Source organism: Amblyomma mixtum, chromosome 2 (genome assembly GCF_055824585.1).
Source record: "Amblyomma mixtum isolate Tamu chromosome 2, ASM5582458v1, whole genome shotgun sequence".
Classification (NCBI taxonomy): domain Eukaryota; kingdom Metazoa; phylum Arthropoda; class Arachnida; order Ixodida; family Ixodidae; genus Amblyomma; species Amblyomma mixtum.
In genome coordinates, this window is record NC_143013.1 from 276,090,257 (window position 1) to 276,110,441 (window position 20,185).

Here is a 20,185-nt window from a genome sequence, read left to right on the forward strand (position 1 = left end):
ACTCAAGCTAAAAAGCAAACTCTGCTCACACTAAAAAGACTTACCCATAAAAATCGTCAAAATCATCAAGCACTGTTACGCCAACTCCAATCAACTTATACCACTGTGGGCCAAGCTGTATCATATCCCGACTATGTGGGCCCCGATCAACCCTCCCTCGACGCCCCCATTATGGAGGTTGAAGTCAGAGCAGCCCTTATCAAGCTCCGAAACTCAACCCCTGGGGAGGACCAAATCACAAATGTCATGCTCAGAAATCTAGATGACCGTTCAATTTCCCTTCTCACCGACTACTTCAATGAGTGCTGGGAAATGGGGGCGCTACCTGCTGAATGGAAGCACGGGAAAATAATTTTCATTCCTAAACCAAAAAAGCCCATTAACGCCCAAAACCTCCGTCCCATTTCGCTGACTTCGTGCTTGGGCAAACTGTTTGAGCATGTCATCCTCACCCGTCTCACGCAACACATGGAATACCATGGACTACATCCACATACTACGGTAGGATTTCGATCCCACCTCTCGGCACAGGACGCCCTACTGCAGATCTCACACGCTATCCTCAATGACATGTTACATCACACCAGAGCAATCCTGGCAGTCGACCTCACCAAAGCATTCGACAAAGTTACGCACAGCGCCATCCTGCAGGGCATCCAAGAGCTGCAGTTGGGGCCTAAGACCTACAACTATATCCGGGCCTTCTTAAACGGTCGCACAGCCTCACTGCATATAGATGATATACAGACCCCCCCCCCCCCCCCCTTCACGCTTGGTAACACTGGTACCCCGCAAAGGGCGGTGTTATCTCCCTTCCTCTTCAACCTCACCCTCATCCCCCTGGCCAAGGCTCTCAGCCGCATCCCGCACTTAGGACACACACTTTACGCGGATGATATAACGGTTTGGACCACATACGGCTCGGATGGCGACATAGAATCGACCCTTCAGGAAGCCGCTACAACTATCGCTACTCACGCGGCAAACATTGGGCTTGAATGCTCCCCCACAAAGTCAGCACTCCTCATAATCCGCCCGCGGCGCGTCCCTACCTCCCCCATCACTATCTACCTGCATGACACTCCCATACCGCAAACACCAACCCTCCGCATTCTTGGCCTGCATTTACAGGACACGGGGAAAAACAACCTTACACTGAAAGCACTAAAACAGTCCACCTACTCCGTCATCCATCTTCTTAGAAGGATTTCACATTCACGACCCGGTCTAGACGAAGCAGATAATCTCAAGGTGCTGCATGCGTTCGTGCTTAGCCGCATTCTTTACGCCACTCCTTACCTAAAACTCTCCTGTTCGGATAAAGACAAGATCAATGCTCTTATCCGCATGGCTACCAAAGCAGCGCTAAACCTACCAAAGAGCACTAGCACGGACAGACTCTTAAAATTAGGAATGCACAACACTATACAAGAACTTATAGATGCACATCGTTACACACAGTACCTTCGTCTGGCTGGCACGGAAACTGGACGATATATACTGGATTCTCTGGGAATTCGCATACCGGCACACACGACGGACTTCATCTCTCTCCCTCACGCCATACACTCCGCGCTTATCCTGAAACCCCTTCCTAAGAATGTCCACCCTGAATACCATCAATCCCGCCGAGTCGCGCGAGCCAAAGCTCTCCATAAAGAATATGGCACTTTAGAGGATGTGCGCTGGGTGGACGCCGCGTGTGGTACAGACCGTTCAGTAGCTGTGGCTTATCATCCAGCAGCCCCCCCATTTACCCATTTCATAGACCCACCTTGTACCCCGGAAGAAGCAGAGCAAGCAGCTATAGCAATAGCCATTGCCCAAACCAATGCGGCTTATATACTAAGCGATTCCAAAACAGCCATTCTTAACTTCGCCCGCGGACGCGTCCATCCCCCCGCGTGGCAGATATTGAGAATGTGCACCCTAAATCCCGATAGGCGTATTGAGCTCGTGCGGGTGCCGGCTCACTCTGGCAATCCCGGAAATGAGGCCGCCGATAACATAGCCCGAGGACTTATTTGCCGGGCAAATGGCGACCCCAGCCGGGATTTCTCGAGGGAGCGGGCACACACGTTCTCAGAACTAACTCAACAAGCACGCCTTGCCCGTCGACTCTATCCCCCTCCCCACCCCCGCCTATCCCACTCCCAACAAATCCTCTGGAGGCAACTCCAGACCCGAACTCTTCCTACCCCTCAGCTTCTATCCCACTTCCGCCATGTTTCCCCAGAGTGCACTCTCTGCGGAGAACCGCACGCCACCCTAGACCACATCCTCTTCGGCTGCCCTGCCGATCCCCCCCCGCAGGGACAGTCCGCCATCAGTACATGGGAGGAATGGGAGGCCCTCCTTGCGTCGCAGGACCCGGACGCGCAACTTCGCTGTGTGAACCGGGGTGCCAGTGCCATGGCCCTACGTGGCCTGGACACATGCGCGTAATGTGAGGGCTGTGCGGTGGCCCTGAGATCTTGTACGGTCCAAACTCACTTGCTTAATAAAGTTTTCCATCCATGTGGAAAGAAGTTCCGCAAGCTTCCTCCCACGTCTGTCCTCCCGGGGGTACCCCCATAGCCTGCTCGGTGCGGTGGCCCTGAGATCTTGTACGGTCCAAACTCACTTGCTTAATAAAGTTTTCCATCCATGTGGAAAGAAGTTCCGCAAGCTTCCTCCCACGTCTGTCCTCCCGGGGGTACCGCCATAGCCTGCTCGGGGCGTTGAAGTCGCCGACGATCAGAAGGGGATCCCTTCCCGCCACCTGCGTTGCTTGGGTGAAAATTTCATTGAACGTGACCTTCTTAAGTTTAGGTGGGCAGTAAATGTTTAGAATGTGTATACACTCTTAGAACTAAAGGAGTGCAGAGGAGTGCCCAGAACACACTTTGAAGGAGTATTCGCTTGTCCCATATTCCACTCCTTTTTCCAGAATAAAATTACTCCCTCTGGACAAAGAGTGATCCAACACCTACTCAAGGAGTACTGTACTACTCCTGCAATAGAGTACAGGCACTCCTCCGAGGGAGTAAAGCTACCACATTGAAACAGCATCCTACTACTCTTTCAGGTAGAGTTCCAGGACTCCGTTTGTTAGAGTGACTATACTCCTTCAAGGAGTATCAGCCCAGATCTTATTTTACTCCTTCAAAAGGAGTTTCACGTGTTTTCAATGTATCCTACTAATTTTCTTATTTCACATATTCTTCAGAGCAAGTTGGTCATATGTTTTGCAGGATCCACCTGCGCTACACCTACAAAAGAGTAATGAGCAAAAGGGATTATAATCTTTGAGTAGAATAATTTTTGCTCATACAACTACTTTATGGCTACACTACAGTTTGCACATTAGTATGGTGCTCTGTCTGCGTTGGGAATAACAATGGTTCAAGAAATAATGACACAAATGTACAACACTGATAACTTTTATTTCTCAAGTCATTGCTGTGATTGCTGTGGCTGCCCAAAACACGCTCGGGAGGCGCTCGCTAGGATCAAGCCTCATTAGTGTCTCAAGCAGCAGACAAGCCCGCTTTGTTTTTGGGGTGTACTTGACATTAAATGCCAAGAACACTGCCAAAAGCAAAGTAAACCCATCTACCAAATCCACCGCAGTGAGCTGTAAGCGCTCAAAAGAAACTAAGATGCTGGATGATGCCGTAACGTGCTCGGCTGAGTGAAGGAGCTTTGGCTATGTGTGCATTTCTCCAGGTGCCTGCAAACATGAATGAAAATAATGCAAGTAAGAGTCAATTCCAATGCCCTTTTCATACTATCCTGCATATAACCCCATGAATACAACTAGAATGTACTGATCGTGTGTGTCATGTCGCCACTAGTGTGTACCTATATTGTGACCAAGTGCAGACACCTTTCATTGCAAACCTTCATTCAGAGCTACAATTTTATGAAGCCCAATACAATTATCACTATGCTAGTCCTTTCAAAAGCTGTGTGCATGTAAAACAAGCACATATTTACCAAATGAAAATTTTAACATGAGCAAGCTCTTCTGCAAGTATCATGATCAGCCTGACTACGCCCACTGCAAGGCAAAGGCCTCTCCCATGTCATCCAATTAACCCTGTCCTTCACCAGCTATGTCCACCGTGTTCCTGCAAACCTCCGCCCATGGAACTTTTTGCTGCTTCCTGCTACGCTTGCCTTCTCTTGGAATCCACTCCGTTACCCTTAAGGACCAGCGATTATCTTGCCTTCGTCTTACATGCCCTGCCCAAGCACCCTTTTTTCTCCTGATTTCGACTAGGATGTCTTCAACCCACGTTTGTTCCCTCACCCACTCCGCCCGCTTCCAATCTCTTAACGTTATGCCTATCATTTTTATTTCCATAGCTCGTTGCGTTGTCCTTAACTTAAGCTGAACCCTCTTCGTTAGCCTCCACGTTTCTGCCCCATAGGTGAATACCGGTAGGATACAGCTGTTGTATACTTTTCTCTTGAGGGGTATTGAAAAACTGCCATTCATGATCTGAGAGAACCTGCCATATGCACTCCACCCCATTCATATTCCTCTAGTTATTACCCTTCATGATCCAGATCAGCGGTCACTACCTGCTCTAAGTAAATGTATTCCCTTATCACTTCCAGCCATTTCTAAAACCACACCTATTGTGCTTGACAGTTTCTTGTCACATAATACATTGTGCAGTTTAAAATATAGAGTAACCTTGAATCGGGAAAACACTTAAACCAATGACAGTTTTCTTGCTGAAGAGAAATGGCTGTTGCAATTCCTGTTTCTCAGATACCATTAACTGAATTTCATGCTCTAACATAGTGAAGGAAAAATTCAAAATTTTTCATCTCAAAGAGGCAGACAACAAATTTCAGTTTGGTTTGGGTTGGTTTATGGGGTTTAACGTCCCAAAGCGACCCAGGCCATGAGAGACGCCGTAGTGAAGGGCTCCGGAAATTTCGACCACCTGGGGTTCTTTAACGTGCACTGACATCGCACAGTACACGGGCCTCTAGAATTTCTCCTCCAAAGAAATTCCAGCCGCCGCGGCCGGGATCGAACCCGCGTCTTTTGGGTCAGCAGCCGAGCAAATTTCAGTTGCACATTTTTTTTTGTTTTTAATGATGCATAAGGCATTACTATGCACGGATAACCACACAGTATTCGCCTATGACTGCTAAATAATTTGTAATTAAATATCTTCTCTCTCCTGCTTCACTTTTAAAAACTGAGCAATGGCAATGGCATCAAAGGTCAGTATAAGCCAGGGGAGGCATGAGGAAAACTGCAATATAATTGCGGCTTCGTCATTCATTGTGATTCCGACTATTAAGGCAGGCTGGCTTTAACATTGTAACTAATTAAAACGATGAAGTAGCGATATTGTAGCTTTTTTGTGCCTTCCATAACCTATACTTAACTTTGATGTCATAGCAATTGCTATGCTATTGAAACAGGGAAGAAAAGAAATCTGGTTGTAATTATTTAGCGATTGGAGACGAATACTATGCAACAATTCTATGTATACGAATGCCCAGCACGTTCCTACAAAGAACACACATAACCAAAAATTTGGTGTTTATACTCATTTAAGGTAATACTACTTCCCACGCAAGAACACGACAGCCATGTGTAAACTTTTTGCTTTCATAGTAATAAAATCTATCCAACGACAAGTTAGGCGCAGCATGTCTGCTTTTTATAAATATGCAATACTGACAATGTTTGACACTAGCATTTGGCATGAACGAGATAACTGTGATTACTTCGCACATTACGTGCCAGTCCATACTATTATGCACAATTTAGATTTGCAAATATAATGTGTAATTCTCTATGACTGCCACAATAGTGCACTGCAAACCAATGAAGTTGTCTTGCATTTGCAATGTTCTCACTACTTTTATGCAACACTGATCACTTCAGTATATCTGCATTGTTCTGTTAGACGGCCACGGGATAGCTAGAATTAAGGCTATTTTATGTGATGGAAACCATTGACTAGACAACAAAGAAGAAAAGCCTCAACTACTGTCCTGGTGCTGGGACGTCTAATAAGAGCTCAGAAAGACTCGGTTTCAATACGCCAAACCCTCCGCATAACATTACCCTGTGCGAAAATACCCCACCCCACCCTAGCTTAATTTCTGTCCACATGCACCAAGGCTCACTGCACCTGTTATAAATATTGCCCTAAATATTGCAATCAAGCTGCCCGTGTATGCATAGGCTATCTGTGCATGGAGAAAGAAAGAAGTTGTTAGGAATGTTTCACACCAAAAACAGAAAAAAAGGCAGCCTGTTTCTCAGAAACAGCTAAGAGCATGAAATGGTGTGTCCAAAAAGATTAGGCTGCTTTGTACTTATTTATGACAACGAGAACTGTCAGAGCTGCGCTTTCAAAAATTCAGGAGCTTTGTGCACAAACGTAGCTTCCGTATGCACATCTTGCAGCACCAACGCTTCCGAATTGAAACGACCGATGAATATGCACAGGAAAAAGCAAATAGAGAGCGCTTGAATTGAAAAGAAAAGCTACCTTGCACAATCAGAAATTTCGCGACAGAACCTTCCAAACAGTGACGTGTACTGGTTGCGGTATACCGAATATATACCTAGCAAATAAGTGTGCGCTTTGTTAACGAGCGGGATTCTGTGGCGGCAATGCTACAGCTCCAATTCCGAAAACCTAGCGCTGCAAAAATTGAGTTTTCAAAATACGTGCGAATGCACGATACACTTTTGCACGCATTTAGAACTTTCAGTTGTGAAACACAGACAACGAATCTTGTGTATGCGTCTTCCTTGGCTGGTAAAAAAATTCTTCTATAAGTCTCCAGTTTGCCTGTGTACTCCACAAATTCTAGGATCCCTGTCCGCTACATGTCAAATTTCATTGAAGTGAAAGTAATACAACCGACAGCTGATGATCTGCTAGGGCAACAGGATTTCAAAAGTTTGAGAAGGGCAGTGGGAGTCCAATCCAGGTGGAGTAGTGAAATTTGACTAGTAACAGACAGGGATCCTCCAATCTGTGGAGGACACCGGCAAATTGGAGACTTACGGAGGAATTTTTTTACCCGCCAAGGAACACGCATACACAAGAGAGAACCACAGAGGACTACGGCTTTTACCAGCCCTTGTCCTGTGCGGTTCTCTTGTGTATGCGTCTTTTTTGGCTGGTAAAAAAATTCTTCCATAAGTCTCCAATTTGCCTGTGTCCTCAACAAACCGCAGGATCCCTGTCCACTACTAGTCAAATATTTCAACTCCACCTGGCTTGGACTCCCACCCGCCTTCTCTGTGGAGAAAGGGTGACAGCAGCTGGCAAAGGACAAGGTTAACTGCAGATCAACTGGGGAAGCATTATCCTGCACTGATTTTGACGGCAGGTTCACAAGACAAACAAAATCAACTCGAGGAGCGGGGTGCACATCATGCGACTGAATGTCAATGGCCAGTGAAAATGGCACCAGCACTGTGGAATGCACATGCAGAAAACGAGACGCATTTTTTTGTCAACTTTGAGTGGCAGTCTACTGCAGTTTTAAAGAGCAAAGCTCTCAAGTATGGCAACACTGGCACTTTTTGTTTTACTGGGGTGAGGGTCGTCATGAGGGTTGAAGTCCATATTTCTTTTCCATCCACTGTGTTAATTGCGAGCTATGTTTACCTAATAGGGGCTGGGCATCTAACATCACCGTTATTTCTTTGCAGCAGTTAAAACAATACAGCATACATTTTATAACATGCTTAACGAATTTTTGGGAGCAGCATGCTTTTACCCTTCTACTATTTGTTGCTACTGAATCAGTTTGGCGTTGACAAAAGATCTGTAATAAGGAGTAATTACTCATTGACATCCACTCGAGCACAGCCAAATGGCTACAAAGGAAAGCTATACAGCTTTCACAGAAACTTCGTAGTTAAAGAAAGATTCGTCCTGGTCCGGTGTTCGAACTCAGAACCACCACTTCACTGGAGCAGTCGTTCTACCAATTTGTCCAACCTGGACGGCAAGCTTATGGTAGGGCGAGAGCGAAGTGATCAATAACTCGAGTGGGAACTGTGTTGGTCCAATGTTTTAGGACCCCTAAAACATTGGACAAACTCAGTTCCCGCTTCATGTTACCTCTAAAACATTGGACAAACTGAGTTCCCGCTTCATTTTACAATACTGAGTGACATTTTGGTCTATACACCAGAAATACCGGTAAAGCATCATGATAGAACACAATGTTTTTTAAAGGGATAAAGGAATATGTTCGCCCTTCCAGAGGGCACATATGCATAAGAGGCAACATGTGTGAAATAGTCACTGCACCTGAAGCAGTGTAAACTCCATTATGTTAACAGCAGCAGTCAAAAGCTTCATGAGCGACTATTTCATACAGATCATGCAATTACATTCATGTAATTCAGGATCAGATTCATGTGATTATACAGGGAGGTACTGCTGCTAAGTGCCCGTAGAGCTCTGCATGCATTTCTAAACCCGGCTGTGAGCCTATGTCTACGAAATTTTTCTAAATAGGCAGGTAAGGTATGCATCACTGGAAAACAATACCTACCACAAACAGCTGAGGAGAGATAGCACAGCGAAAAGCTGGAAGCACGAATGGCCCAGTAGATACTGGCAGCTGGCAACTGCAAATAAATATGTCAGAGCAACTGTTGTCAGTGGCCGTAACAATGTCATGAATGACAAGAGAAGAAATTGTCTACTGCTTCATAAATTAGAATAAGGTATTAACATAGGAACACAAAAAGCAATGAGATGGCCCAAGACAAATGAAATGAACAGATTGTATGTGATGCACCGATATACATTTTTACAGTAGATTTACATGACTGTCACAACCGCATAGAAAGATGAGCAGGCTGGAATACCACTATTTTTATGCATGATGAAAAGAGCGTAACTATTCGAATATAGCATGCACAGGATTTAATTATTACTACTAGGGTGCTTTGCAGCAGCACCGAAGGTATTTTTAAATTGAACGTAGCGACCAGTAGACCCGTCTGCTTTGCACAAATGACGAGAGGATGGAAAAGGCATGCATTCATTAGCAAGAAGCACGATATCTCACATCACAGCATGAAACGAAAATTGGTATTGCATTTAACAAATCTGCACAGAAATAAAAACTGCCTAGTGGCAATGCAAGTAAGAGCAAGGGAAAAAAATACCGAAGAAAACTGGTGAGTGTGGTGCAGGGAGGTCTGTGGGTAGGGTCTCGTGCCTGGGAATAGTTCCGAGCGCGGAGAATCGCCGGCAGCACAGCTGGTGGCAGTCAACCAAGAATAAATAAGAGAAAGTGAAAATCAATAACAAACCATCACCGATATAGCGAACGACTTGAAAGCGGGCCGCACAAACGAGGGATATAGCAAAAAGCTTGAAATCCTAAATAAGTGCGCAGTTGAATCCCAAACAGTTCTCAAAATCTGACGGGGAGGAAGCATCGACACCTACACCTCAGGGCAGACGCAAGAACGATCTGACATAATACTGTGTCAAATTCTGTTCCATAGGGAAGCACAGATAAAAATTTACAAATGACTAGGCAAGGGATATGCCCCAGCCTTTTACACGCGATCATTGTCCCCGAAAAAATTGTATGACAAATATTAAGGCGTAAGCACTAATCCGACGAGTACACACACTGAGCACTGTCTGTTGGCAGCTGGCCTAGCGCGAGTGCTCTGTCGCGCGGCACTGCCGCTCATCATCATCTTCTAAGTAGCAGAAATCAATCCGACGGGCACCAGCCGCAAGGCAACTCGACCGCAGCTGGCCTAGCAAGAGCGCTCTCTAACGTGGCACTGCACGCTCATCATCCTCTCCTACGTAGCACAAATCTATGCTATTGGAATGTAGTAAACATTGTATGTTGTTTTTCGCAGCGCTAGCAAGCGACCGCATAACTCTGTTGTGATAACTGGTGGCATTTTTATTTACCGCGGCACCCGAGTACTAAACGCAGATAGAGACTATGGAGCAACAGTTGCCATGCGGCCTATACGGCCGTTCTTTTCTGGTAAAGGCCGATTCACACGACGGTCCGTTCGCACGCTGCCGCGGCCGACAGCGCGCCTCTCAATGTGGTGACGCATGAATACGTAGTGCGCGGGCCGCGGGCGAACGATCGTCGTGTGAATCGGCCTTAACGCATTATAGCTGAGGCAACCGCACGCAGACTGCCTGCACTGCCATCCCTATATAGGCGCACACTAATAACGCGTGCGAATAGAGATCAGAAGTAAAGAAACGTACACGGGACTCACCGTTCAGACAGCTCATCAAGGCTTAGCAAAACCGCACATTCTTCTTCGTTGCCTCTCCAGATGACAAGAAGTCGTAGCGCTACCTTTCTTCACGGCTTTACCCGTTCAAAATCACCAGTGTTGACAGGGCGTAATTCTCGTCGTTGGTTTCCAAAACACACTTGTGTTCTTCATACACGTCCACCGCACGAGCACTCAAACGACTCAAACAATGCTACGAAAACCCAAATAACACAAAACGTGACGACGGCTGCAGTTTTGCTTCGTTGAAAAAACCTACAAATGCGCTTTTTTTATTACTAATATTTGAATTGTGTTCGCAACAAAACCAAATTATATTTTTTTTTCATTTTATTTCTTTATTAAATGCGAATACCAAAGCGCTTTTAGATACTTTTGCTGACATGTCGTTTGTAGAAGCTGCGATCCTGTGTTCCCATCCCCGGGTGTCCTAGCAGACGACGGCGCAGATGACGCTGTTGACGGAATGCAATTTCGATTGACGGCAGCGAAAATCCCTTAAATGCGACAAAAAAGGCAAAGAAACGCACCGTATCGCAAACTGGTCCATATCAAGGATATGTTCGACGCGAGCGGTAGGACAAAGAGCAGCTGCGATGCATTACTCTACGCGACACTGGCATGCTCAACGGAAATCTACATGAAACAGAGCTTAAATGTGACCCGTACAAGCGGATTACTGTGATATCAACTGCGTTACGGAACTACGACGATACTCGCTTCACACTTTAGCTTATATGCAACAGCGGCCCGCACTCGCCGCATCCTGTTCGAGTGTACTTTCACGAGCAAGAGCCCACATGCATGGAAGCCGACAGAAGCAACTGTCTTTTCGAGTTCAGATTGTTCCGAGAAATACGAGCAGCTTACTTTAGCACGTACTCGAATTCAAGTTCTCAGCCTGTGTGTCACGTACGGTGACGATGGCGTCGAGGACTCGCCTTAACGTGGCCGCAACGCAGCCGGTATCCCAAGCATTCGTGCGCTAATTGTTGTTCACCTGTACTGCGAACGTGCGCTCAGTCGCAGGCCAGCCGCTAGCTGCTCGATTTGCCAGCCTTGCGAGTACAATTCGCAAGTTTCTGAACCAATCTGTGAACGAGCCGAGCTTTCAGCAATGACGCTGCTCGCGAGCGCGCCGCGCGACGAGCTTCGGCCTGCTCCCTGGCTGCCGTATTCGTAGCTAAGCCTAGGAGGTTTCACTTCGATGCCAGAGCTGAGAGCGCTTCGAAACTGGCTAGCGCTGAGGTGCTACTCTTTGCATTGGAAGTACGTTTTATTGTGAACTATGTCTCGTAGTGAAATAAAGATATGCTCGGGTCCACCCGAACGGTGATGATGGCGTCGAGGACGAGCTTAAGAATCGCCGCAACGCAGCCGATATTCCATGCATACATGTGTGTTAAATTTGTTCACCTGTGCTGCAAACGTGGGCATAAAGGCTCGCTCAATCGCAGGCCAGTCGCTGCTCGATTTTCCAGCCTTGCGTGCGCGATTTGCAAGCTACGGAGCGAATCATTGAGCGAGCCGAGCTTTCGGCAACGACGCCGCCCGCGGTCGCGCCGGGCGACGAACTGTGCGCTGCTCTCTGGCTGCCCTTGTCGTCGCTAAACCTAGCCGATTTCACATAGATGCTGTAGCTGAATGCGCTTCGAAACTGGCCAGCACTTAGGTGCTACCCTCGGCACCGTTTTACTTTGAACCCCGCGTCATAGGGAAATAAATATATGCTCGGTTTCCGCGACCCAGGCGAACTCCAGAGCAGCAGCAAAGCGGCTATGGGAGGAAATTTGTATGGCTGTTATCGCTTCTACCAACAACTCGACATTCCATGACTAATGATACTCTATCCCAGAGCTTTGGTCGTGAACAAACAATACCAGTGCATTTTTCTGACGCCGGCAGCCGGCATCCAGGCTGGCAGGCCGGCCCCGAGAAGCTAGCGCGCCCTTACGATTGTATGGCCGTGCGCACATCAAAACCGCCACGATATTCTCCTCTTCGCTCAGGTTGTAGCAGCACACTGCTAATAAAGAGGAACCAGACCACTTTAAAAGACCGAGCGCGAGGGCGCAGGAGCCTGGGCCAAAGCGCGTGACTGACGTCATTCCCGAGACCTCATTTCACGTGAGAATCAAACGAGCAGGCGACCCGCAGGTCACCCTTGTAGGTGTGAGGAACGGTGTCGTGGAGCTGCTGCCTGGTCGCAAGCGACTGCTGGTCGCATGCCCTTTGCTACTTGCAAGTGTGAATGGGCATTCAATGCCCGTTTGCAGTAGCGAGTCCCTTAGTTCACGTAGTTCACGTATACGTATGTATACGTAGTTCACGTATACGTATATAGTAAGTGCTTCCGCGAAAATACAGTTAAACGCAAGTTTGAAGGAATGCACGGCGAGCGCTCTTAGCAAAATGAACAACGCGTCCTCGCTGTAGATTATTCTTTGCGGCATAAGAAAATAATACGAGTTGCTTGCTACGATGAGCAATGATATCTATTGTGCAGCCTGTGGAGCCGCATGAACGTTATCATTTGTTTGTTAATTCCTTTGGCGGAGGAGTAAAACAAGCACTGAACTCCCTTGGGGTATGCAGGAGTGGAAATGCCATATTACTTTTTTGTCAAGAGGAGTGAACAGGACCTTTCACTCTTTCTCGTTTGTAGAGAGAGTAGATTGAGACCTGCAGGAGTAGAGAGGCCCTTTTACTCTTAATGCAGGAGTAGCAGTTCTTAGAGTGTAGGTGGGTCAGACCGCTTTAGGGGCAGCACTGACACCATCGTGTATGGGAAAGGCGGTGTTATGGGGAGCGTGACCTCCTGTGCAGTATACTGCTTGTGAACAAGTATACATGTCTGTGGGTTGTGTTGAAATGTAGTGTAGTTTGTGAGTTTGGCACCGGCGCCGGGTTCCTGAATGGCAACCACGGCGACGAGAAACTCAAAGGTCTCAAGATAGAGGCGGAGATGAGTCCGCTTCGTGCGGTTCTTGAGACCTCGGCAGTTCCACTGCGTTAGTGTAAGCGGCTGAGTTGTTCGTGGTGAGAGAGAGATATGGGCTGCAGGCATTGACAAGGCTGTGCCAGAAACGTGGCGCTGAAGCCATAGGCCGTCGGCGTTCATTGTGCTCATGGCCGTTGGCGTTTTTCCTCCATGGAACACGGTGCAGTAGCTGTGTATTTCTCCACACTTATACACGCGGCGCCATCTCCTCGCGCATGCGCAGTAGCCCATAGCGGCGAGCGCGCGAGGCGAGGCACGCCAGCTGTGCGTAGTGACGTCACTTGCTCCTCGCGCATGCGCAGTATGGTCGAGCAGGCCTACGCGCCTATATCAAGCCATGATGACCAGATCGTTGAAAGCTTCTATGAAGATGTGGGATCGGCCTCACCATTCTGATGTCGCTACAACAAACCTTTCCGAGTACCTCCGCATCCTCTACGATGACAGGGTGAGTGCATAGTATGAAGTCTATTTCATTTTTAGTCTCACCATTGGGACTCTTCCACGTCCATTTCCTGTTGGCTCGTTTGAGAACGAAGGTATTCATGATCCGTAAATTATTTCTATCTGCGAACTCTGGTAATAACTCTCCCCTGCTATTCCTAGAACCTATGCCATAGTCACCTACCGCCTAGTCTCCAGCCTGCTTCTTGCCTACCTACGCATTGAAGTCGCTCACCAGCACAGTGTACTGTGATTTCACTTCGTTCATTGCCGATCCCGCATCTTCATAGAAGCTTTCAACGATCTGGTCATCATGGCTTGATGTAGGCGCGTAGGCCTGCACCACCTTCAGCTTGCACCTCTCATTAAGCCTAATTATGGTAGCTTCCACCGTCTTGTTACTACTATAAACCTCCTCTATGTTGCCAGCTATATCCTGATTGATGCGCAGAATCCCACACCTAGTTCTCGTCTGTGCGCTAATACACGATATCATAGTACATACCTGCCCTTTAGTACTATATACGCCTTATCTGTCCTCCTAACCTCACTAAGCCCTATGAGATCACACGATAATTCCTCATTAAAATCATCGGAGTATAAAACGTTGTCAGCTCGGACGCCAATGAACACAAGGAACGCCGACGTCCTATGGCTTCAGTGCCGCATTTCTGCCGCGCCACAACGTTGTCAGTGGCAACGCATGCAGCGCATATCTAGCACTACCGCCGCCACGTAGCTTTAAGCACGACTGAGGTGTCCACTGTCCCAGGGGCCAGCTATGCGCCTTTCCTTTGCTTTCGAAGCTCCCGCTCTTCTTCGGACGAGAACCGGCGTATTCAGCGCGGTTCATCGGTTTCGTAGCTGAAAGCGCGACAAAGGTGTCCACTGTCCCGGAGGGTCAGTTATGCACATTTCCTTTCCTTTGGTTTATGCGTTGGCAACGCGTCATGGGCTTTGGTTACGAAGGTCATTTTGAACGTCAAACTTGCGGCCACGGCGAAACTGGCTTTGCCTAGGGGTTGAAGCTTTGGCTTCAAAAAATAACACCCTCTATGCTTTTTTAAGGCGGAAGCCTTTAATGCCTCATCGTTGTAAGCAGGAGTTGAAAGAAAATGTCACGCTTTTCAATTGGTCGAAACTGTCGTGACGTCACAGTGCGCGAATTTCAAACGGGGCCAATTGTACTTTGGTTACTACCATGCAACCAATTAAAGGGATTGTATAGTGATTCTCCAAGCTAGTGGGACTTACTTAACCAATTAGCCTAATTAGCCTTCCTAGTCAGACCAGATAAATAAATAAAACCGAGTAGAAAATAGGCCGAGCTCGGGAATCGAACCCCGGTCTCCGGAGTGCGATACCAGCACGCTACCACTCCGCCATGCCAGCTTTTTTGTCTTTATTGCCTGTTTTGACAGATTACAACAGATCATAAACAGATGTTCTGCGCTGCACACTCAAACAACAAGAACGGACATGTGTTTCACTCGCGTGAGAAAATCAAAACTGTCTCAGGGAACACAACTCTCCCATCAACTCGATAACTTCATCTCCAAAACATAGCTCCTTGTACACTTCACGTAGCTTAAATATGTTTTCTTTGAAGTAATCGCGGACAGAACGCGCATCTTCATCACAGTGTCGTACAGCCATCCTGCTTCGCCAAATACTGTGCAGGCCAAGCAGGAAAATTACATCATATTTATAAAGATCCGGCTCTATGTCCAGGAATCGTATCCCATACGGCATTAGGGGTAAGTCTTTCTTTATTGTACGCTGGAGCACGTCCCAAAAGAGCAGCGCATCCCAGCAATCAATAAAAACGTGTTCTATTGACTCTGGTTTGCGACACAACAAGCAGTCAGCACCCCATGGTAGAAACAATCCCTTTTCCTCCATCCATGTTTTAACCAGCAACGTCCCAGTGTGTAACTTGAAGAAGAACGTCTTCACACCCGCTGGCACCAACATTTTTCGTACTCTTTTTAAAACATTTCCTGCTTGGCCTCCACTATACATAGATCGATAGATTGGCTCCGGGAAGACAGAGTCGAGCAAATCTTTTAACAATTTCTTACGCGTGACATTAGACAGATATTCCAAACTGAAGCGCGCATTCAGAAACCGGAAAGCAAAGACCACTTCTTTCAAAAACCTACTTGCACTGTATCTCATCCCGTCCACACTGGAAATAACATAGTTTGGCAAAGCCGAAGAAAGCCTCACTTGAATAAATGTCCGCAGGAAAGGGTCGCGTTGATCTCGAAGAAACAGAAATCTTGACACCACATGCCTCAGGTACAAGTGTGGCAAGGAAAGACCCCCTTTTCTCAAACGCAGAAATAAATTATCACGTTTAGTCCTCTCCCATGAGGACTGCCAAACAAAAACTGCGAAGAGACGATGAAACTTTTGAATGCTAAGTCGAGAGCATGAAAGGACCTGCAACAAATAGCACACTTTTGAAACCAGATATACATTGCATATGTTTGCGCGCGTGAATACAGACAGTTCCTTCCCCGACCATTTCTGTGCACGCGTGGAGAGTTCTTGAATTTTCTCCTTCCAAAAGTCATCGTTATCTCGATACTTGTCAAGAGGTACACCTAGGTATTTGGAAGGAACATGTGACCATTTTACACTTGCATGAAACAAAGGCGCTGATGCCCAATTCCCATGCCAAAGGCCCGCACACTTGTCCAGGTTAACAACGCTATTGGTTACATCACAAAATCTACGAACAACCGACATCGCATGTTCTATGCTGCTGTGGTCACTACAGAAAACTGCCACATCATCGGCATAAGCCAATATTTTAATTTCACATGCTTCCAGTTCGAAACCACGAATACAGCTGTTATTTATTACATTTCGGCAAAGTGGCTCCAGGTACAGAGCGAAAAGTAGCGGTGACATTGGGCAGCCTTGCCGCACGGATGCTCTAACGGCAATTCTGTCTGTGAGCTCTCGGTTAACAACCAGATTCGTGGTACAGTTGCTATAGGCCATTTTAACCCCTTTTAAAATAACTTCTCCAACACAGACATGTTCAAGGATTTTAAAAAGAATGTCATGACATACACGGTCAAATGCCTTCTCTAAATCAATTTGCAACATTGCGACTCGCCTAAAGTCAGCGTCACAGCATTCCAGTATACTCCGAGTGACATGAACATTCGTGAAGATGGTCCGCCCTTGAATTCCACGTCTGGTGGGGGCCAACCAAGATGTCCATAACTGATTGTAAACGTTTGGCTAATACTTTCATAAAAATTTTATAATCAACATTAGTAAGTGTTATCGGCCGATAACCTGTAACTTGCTTAAGCTGAGCAGGATTGTCAGTTTTCGGTATAAGTACTGTATGTGCACGAGTAAACGACGGTGGTAAAATACCAGTTCTATATGACTCTTCATAAACGCGTTGCAAAATGAGAGCAGTTTCACGTTTGAACGCCTTATAAAATTCTGCTGTTATCCCGTCAGTACCTGGCGATTTCCCCAAGTGAAGCTCATCAATAGCGCATTCCAATTCCGCTGTTGATAAGTCGGCAGACAGGATGTCAGTGTCTTCACTGGTCAGTCGGGGTAATAGACTTAAAAATTCATCCTGAAAGGCCTGTACATCTGCCGATTTGGAAGCGAACAAATCACGGTAATGCTCACTGAAAGCCTCCCTTATCGCCTTGGGATTGTCTGTCAGAATGCCTTTGTTTTCAATTTCTACAATATCTTTTCTTCTAGCGTATCTTTTTTCTGTCGTCAAATTTCGCCTACTGGGCATATCATCTGCCAGCAAGCGATCTGCTCGTGCACGAATTGCAGCTCCCTGAAACAATGTCGCATCGATAACCTCAAGCTTTGCTTTAACTTCGCTGATAAGGTCACTGTATAGTCCCGGAGCTCTATTTTCCTCTGTAATTAATTCTTTCAACATCTGTTTTAGGTTCTTCTGTCTCGCTTTCTCAGCGTGCTTGATTTCTACGGACCTTTCAATAGCCCTCATTTTGACATCAATTTTGAATTCCTCCCACTTTTCTGCCCAACTTTTTCCATAATTCAACCGAACTTCTTCTAACACGTTCTTTGTTTCTAAAACAAACGAATCGTCCTTTAGTAAATTTGCATTCAGTTTCCACAAGTCCCAGCTGAATTTCGCTTGAGGTGTCACATTCCTGCCAATGGTGAATATGACACAACAGTGATCGCTAAACGTAACCGGTTCGACGATGTAGTTATCGCAAATTGCCGCCAGGTCAAGGGAAACGTAAGCTCTATCTAGCCTAGCATGACTACGCCCTTGAAAATGTGTATAATGACGCCTCATTCCGCCCTTTGCAAACTGGGCTACGTCTTGAAGTGAATACTTTTCAATGTTTTCTTTCAAGAAAACAGCACTTTCGCTTTCGGTGACTGTTGAGCCTGATCGGTCATCTGCACTGAGAACACAATTGAAATCCCCTAAAAGAATGACAAGGCTATTGCATTCCAGATACGCACATAGTTCCTGGAAAAACAAAAGTCGTTCACGGGGTTTCGAAAGAAGCATACACACAGATAACTCTCAAATATTCCTCCCCGTACAACAGATCACAGAGCACAAACCTTCCCCTCGTGCAATACACCATTGCTTGTTCCTCGATATTAAGACTGTTCTTAATTAACAGAACACAGCCCGCTGATGTCCCCACTGCATGACTAGCACGCACGTTATATCGCGGCTTGAACTGCGCAACCATAGCGTCTGTCGCGCTCGCACTCTCTACCTTTGTTTCTTGTACTGCAAGAATGTCCAGGTCTTTCTCATAGAGCAGGCGCCTTAGCTGACATTGTTTACGTCTAGCTGCTAGTCCACGCACGTTTAACGTGCCGCATTTTAAATTTGACGGAAGACAAGCCATGCTGAAAATCCTGAGCACAAAAAGGTACAAGTCCCTTACCAGGCGTACGCCTTACCCTCCGAGAAGGGGCGATTAATCAGCGCTCCTTGCGCTGCGCACGGGAGACGCGGACGATGAACGACACTCAGGCACATACTTCCCCTTGGCCCCGGTGGGTCTGAGCCACTGGCGCTCAAGGCGTTGCGACCTGACCTCGGTGGAAGGTTGTGAAGGGGACGGCAACACCGTCTTGGCACGCTTAGCCGGACCGAAGGTGTCATGTGATGCCCTTTCATCCTCGACTGGCTCCGCTTCGGCGTTCATGGCAGACGCCTGGTCACTCATCGGCGGCGTTTCAGTCGCGTTGCTCAAAGCTCGTTGTTCGTTCGGCGTCTTGCTCGAAGTTTCCATGTTTCCGTTGGAGACGCTTCCCTGTTCCCCAGACGCACTCTTCTTTGGACGGTCATCAGGGGCCGCCGTTTCAGCTTCCTCAACGTCCATGATATCCTCTTTATCATCACAGTCCTCTGAGGCTGCCCCTAGCACATTGGCGTACGTACGTATGCAGTCCTCACGGACATGACGAAAGGCTCGGCACTTAGTGCAGCGGGGCGTCTGGCAGTCGCGGCGGATATGCCCGCGTCTGCGACATCGGAGACAAACAGGCGCCCTACCGGGCACAACCACAAGGACGGAGCCCCCGTAGAATTTGAAAAGATGCGGTAGCTCCTCCGCCGTGATTCCCTCTTTAAGCACCATTCGAGCGACACGTGTTGTCGACTCCGCCGATTCAAATCCTGGAACACTCCATTCCTCATGCTGAATTTCCATCACTTCCCCAAACTCGCTAAGGGCCTTCCGTAGGGTCTCACTGGGTATGTGAAATGGCACCCAGTGAAGCTTCACCTTGATCTCCTTTCGACAGGGATCAATAATGGCACAGTAACCGCCTTTCACACTCAGGCCCCCGGCCGCAAGTACAGTGTCCTTCGCCTCCTGGGTGCGGAACCTCACGAGCCAGAGGTGGCTCATCTGGTAAGCGCCAATGCCGCTGACATCCCTAAGGACGCCGGCATCTTCTAATGGTTGACGAAAGTCCTCTATTCGATACGGACGCTTCGAGGTATCACCGTGCAAGAAAACACACAAACGCATACCTTCGTCAGCCGGCAGTGACGGTAGCAGAAAGCGATAACCAGGAGGTGGTCCAGACACCGATTCATCCCGACCAACAAAGGCCGTTGCGACACCTCGCCCGGAGCGAGCCATTTCTGCGTCCGTCTAGCAGGGCAGCCAGAAGCAGAATCGCGCCATGCCAGCTCGATGGTTCGGAACGAACAAAGGCGCGTCTAGTGAATACGGTGTCTTCACTCACTCTCATCCTCCTCCATTCCCTTCCGGCGAGGTTTAGGTGTCCACCGAGATATGAGAGACAGATACATTTCCTTTCCTCAAAAACCAATTTACCGATGAGCGAGGCGTAGAACCGAATGGGCGATGGCGTTCCATGGACTCCTTGGCAGCGTTGCAAGACGCTGTCGCGTTCCACTCTTAGGGGCGAAGCTTAACATC

The 20,185-nt window shown here is 47.4% G+C and overlaps 1 protein-coding gene across 1 annotated transcript; it reads right to left on the minus strand.

Moving 5' to 3' along the window:
• Window positions 1-15,115: 15,115 nt before the first annotated feature.
• On the minus strand, window positions 15,116-19,946 carry LOC149364078 (uncharacterized). The gene has a single exon (XM_089574093.1). It carries the CDS (start codon window positions 19,880-19,882, stop codon window positions 18,707-18,709), a length of 1,176 nt encoding a protein of 391 aa, XP_089430219.1. The 5' UTR covers window positions 19,883-19,946; the 3' UTR covers window positions 15,116-18,706.
• Window positions 19,947-20,185: the final 239 nt, after the last annotated feature.

Bases quoted from the DNA above. Each gene is read 5' to 3' on its own strand.
- LOC149364078 (XM_089574093.1), bottom strand. From the start codon at position 19,882: ATGGCTCGCTCCGGGCGAGGTGTCGCAACGGCCTTTGTTGGTCGGGAT.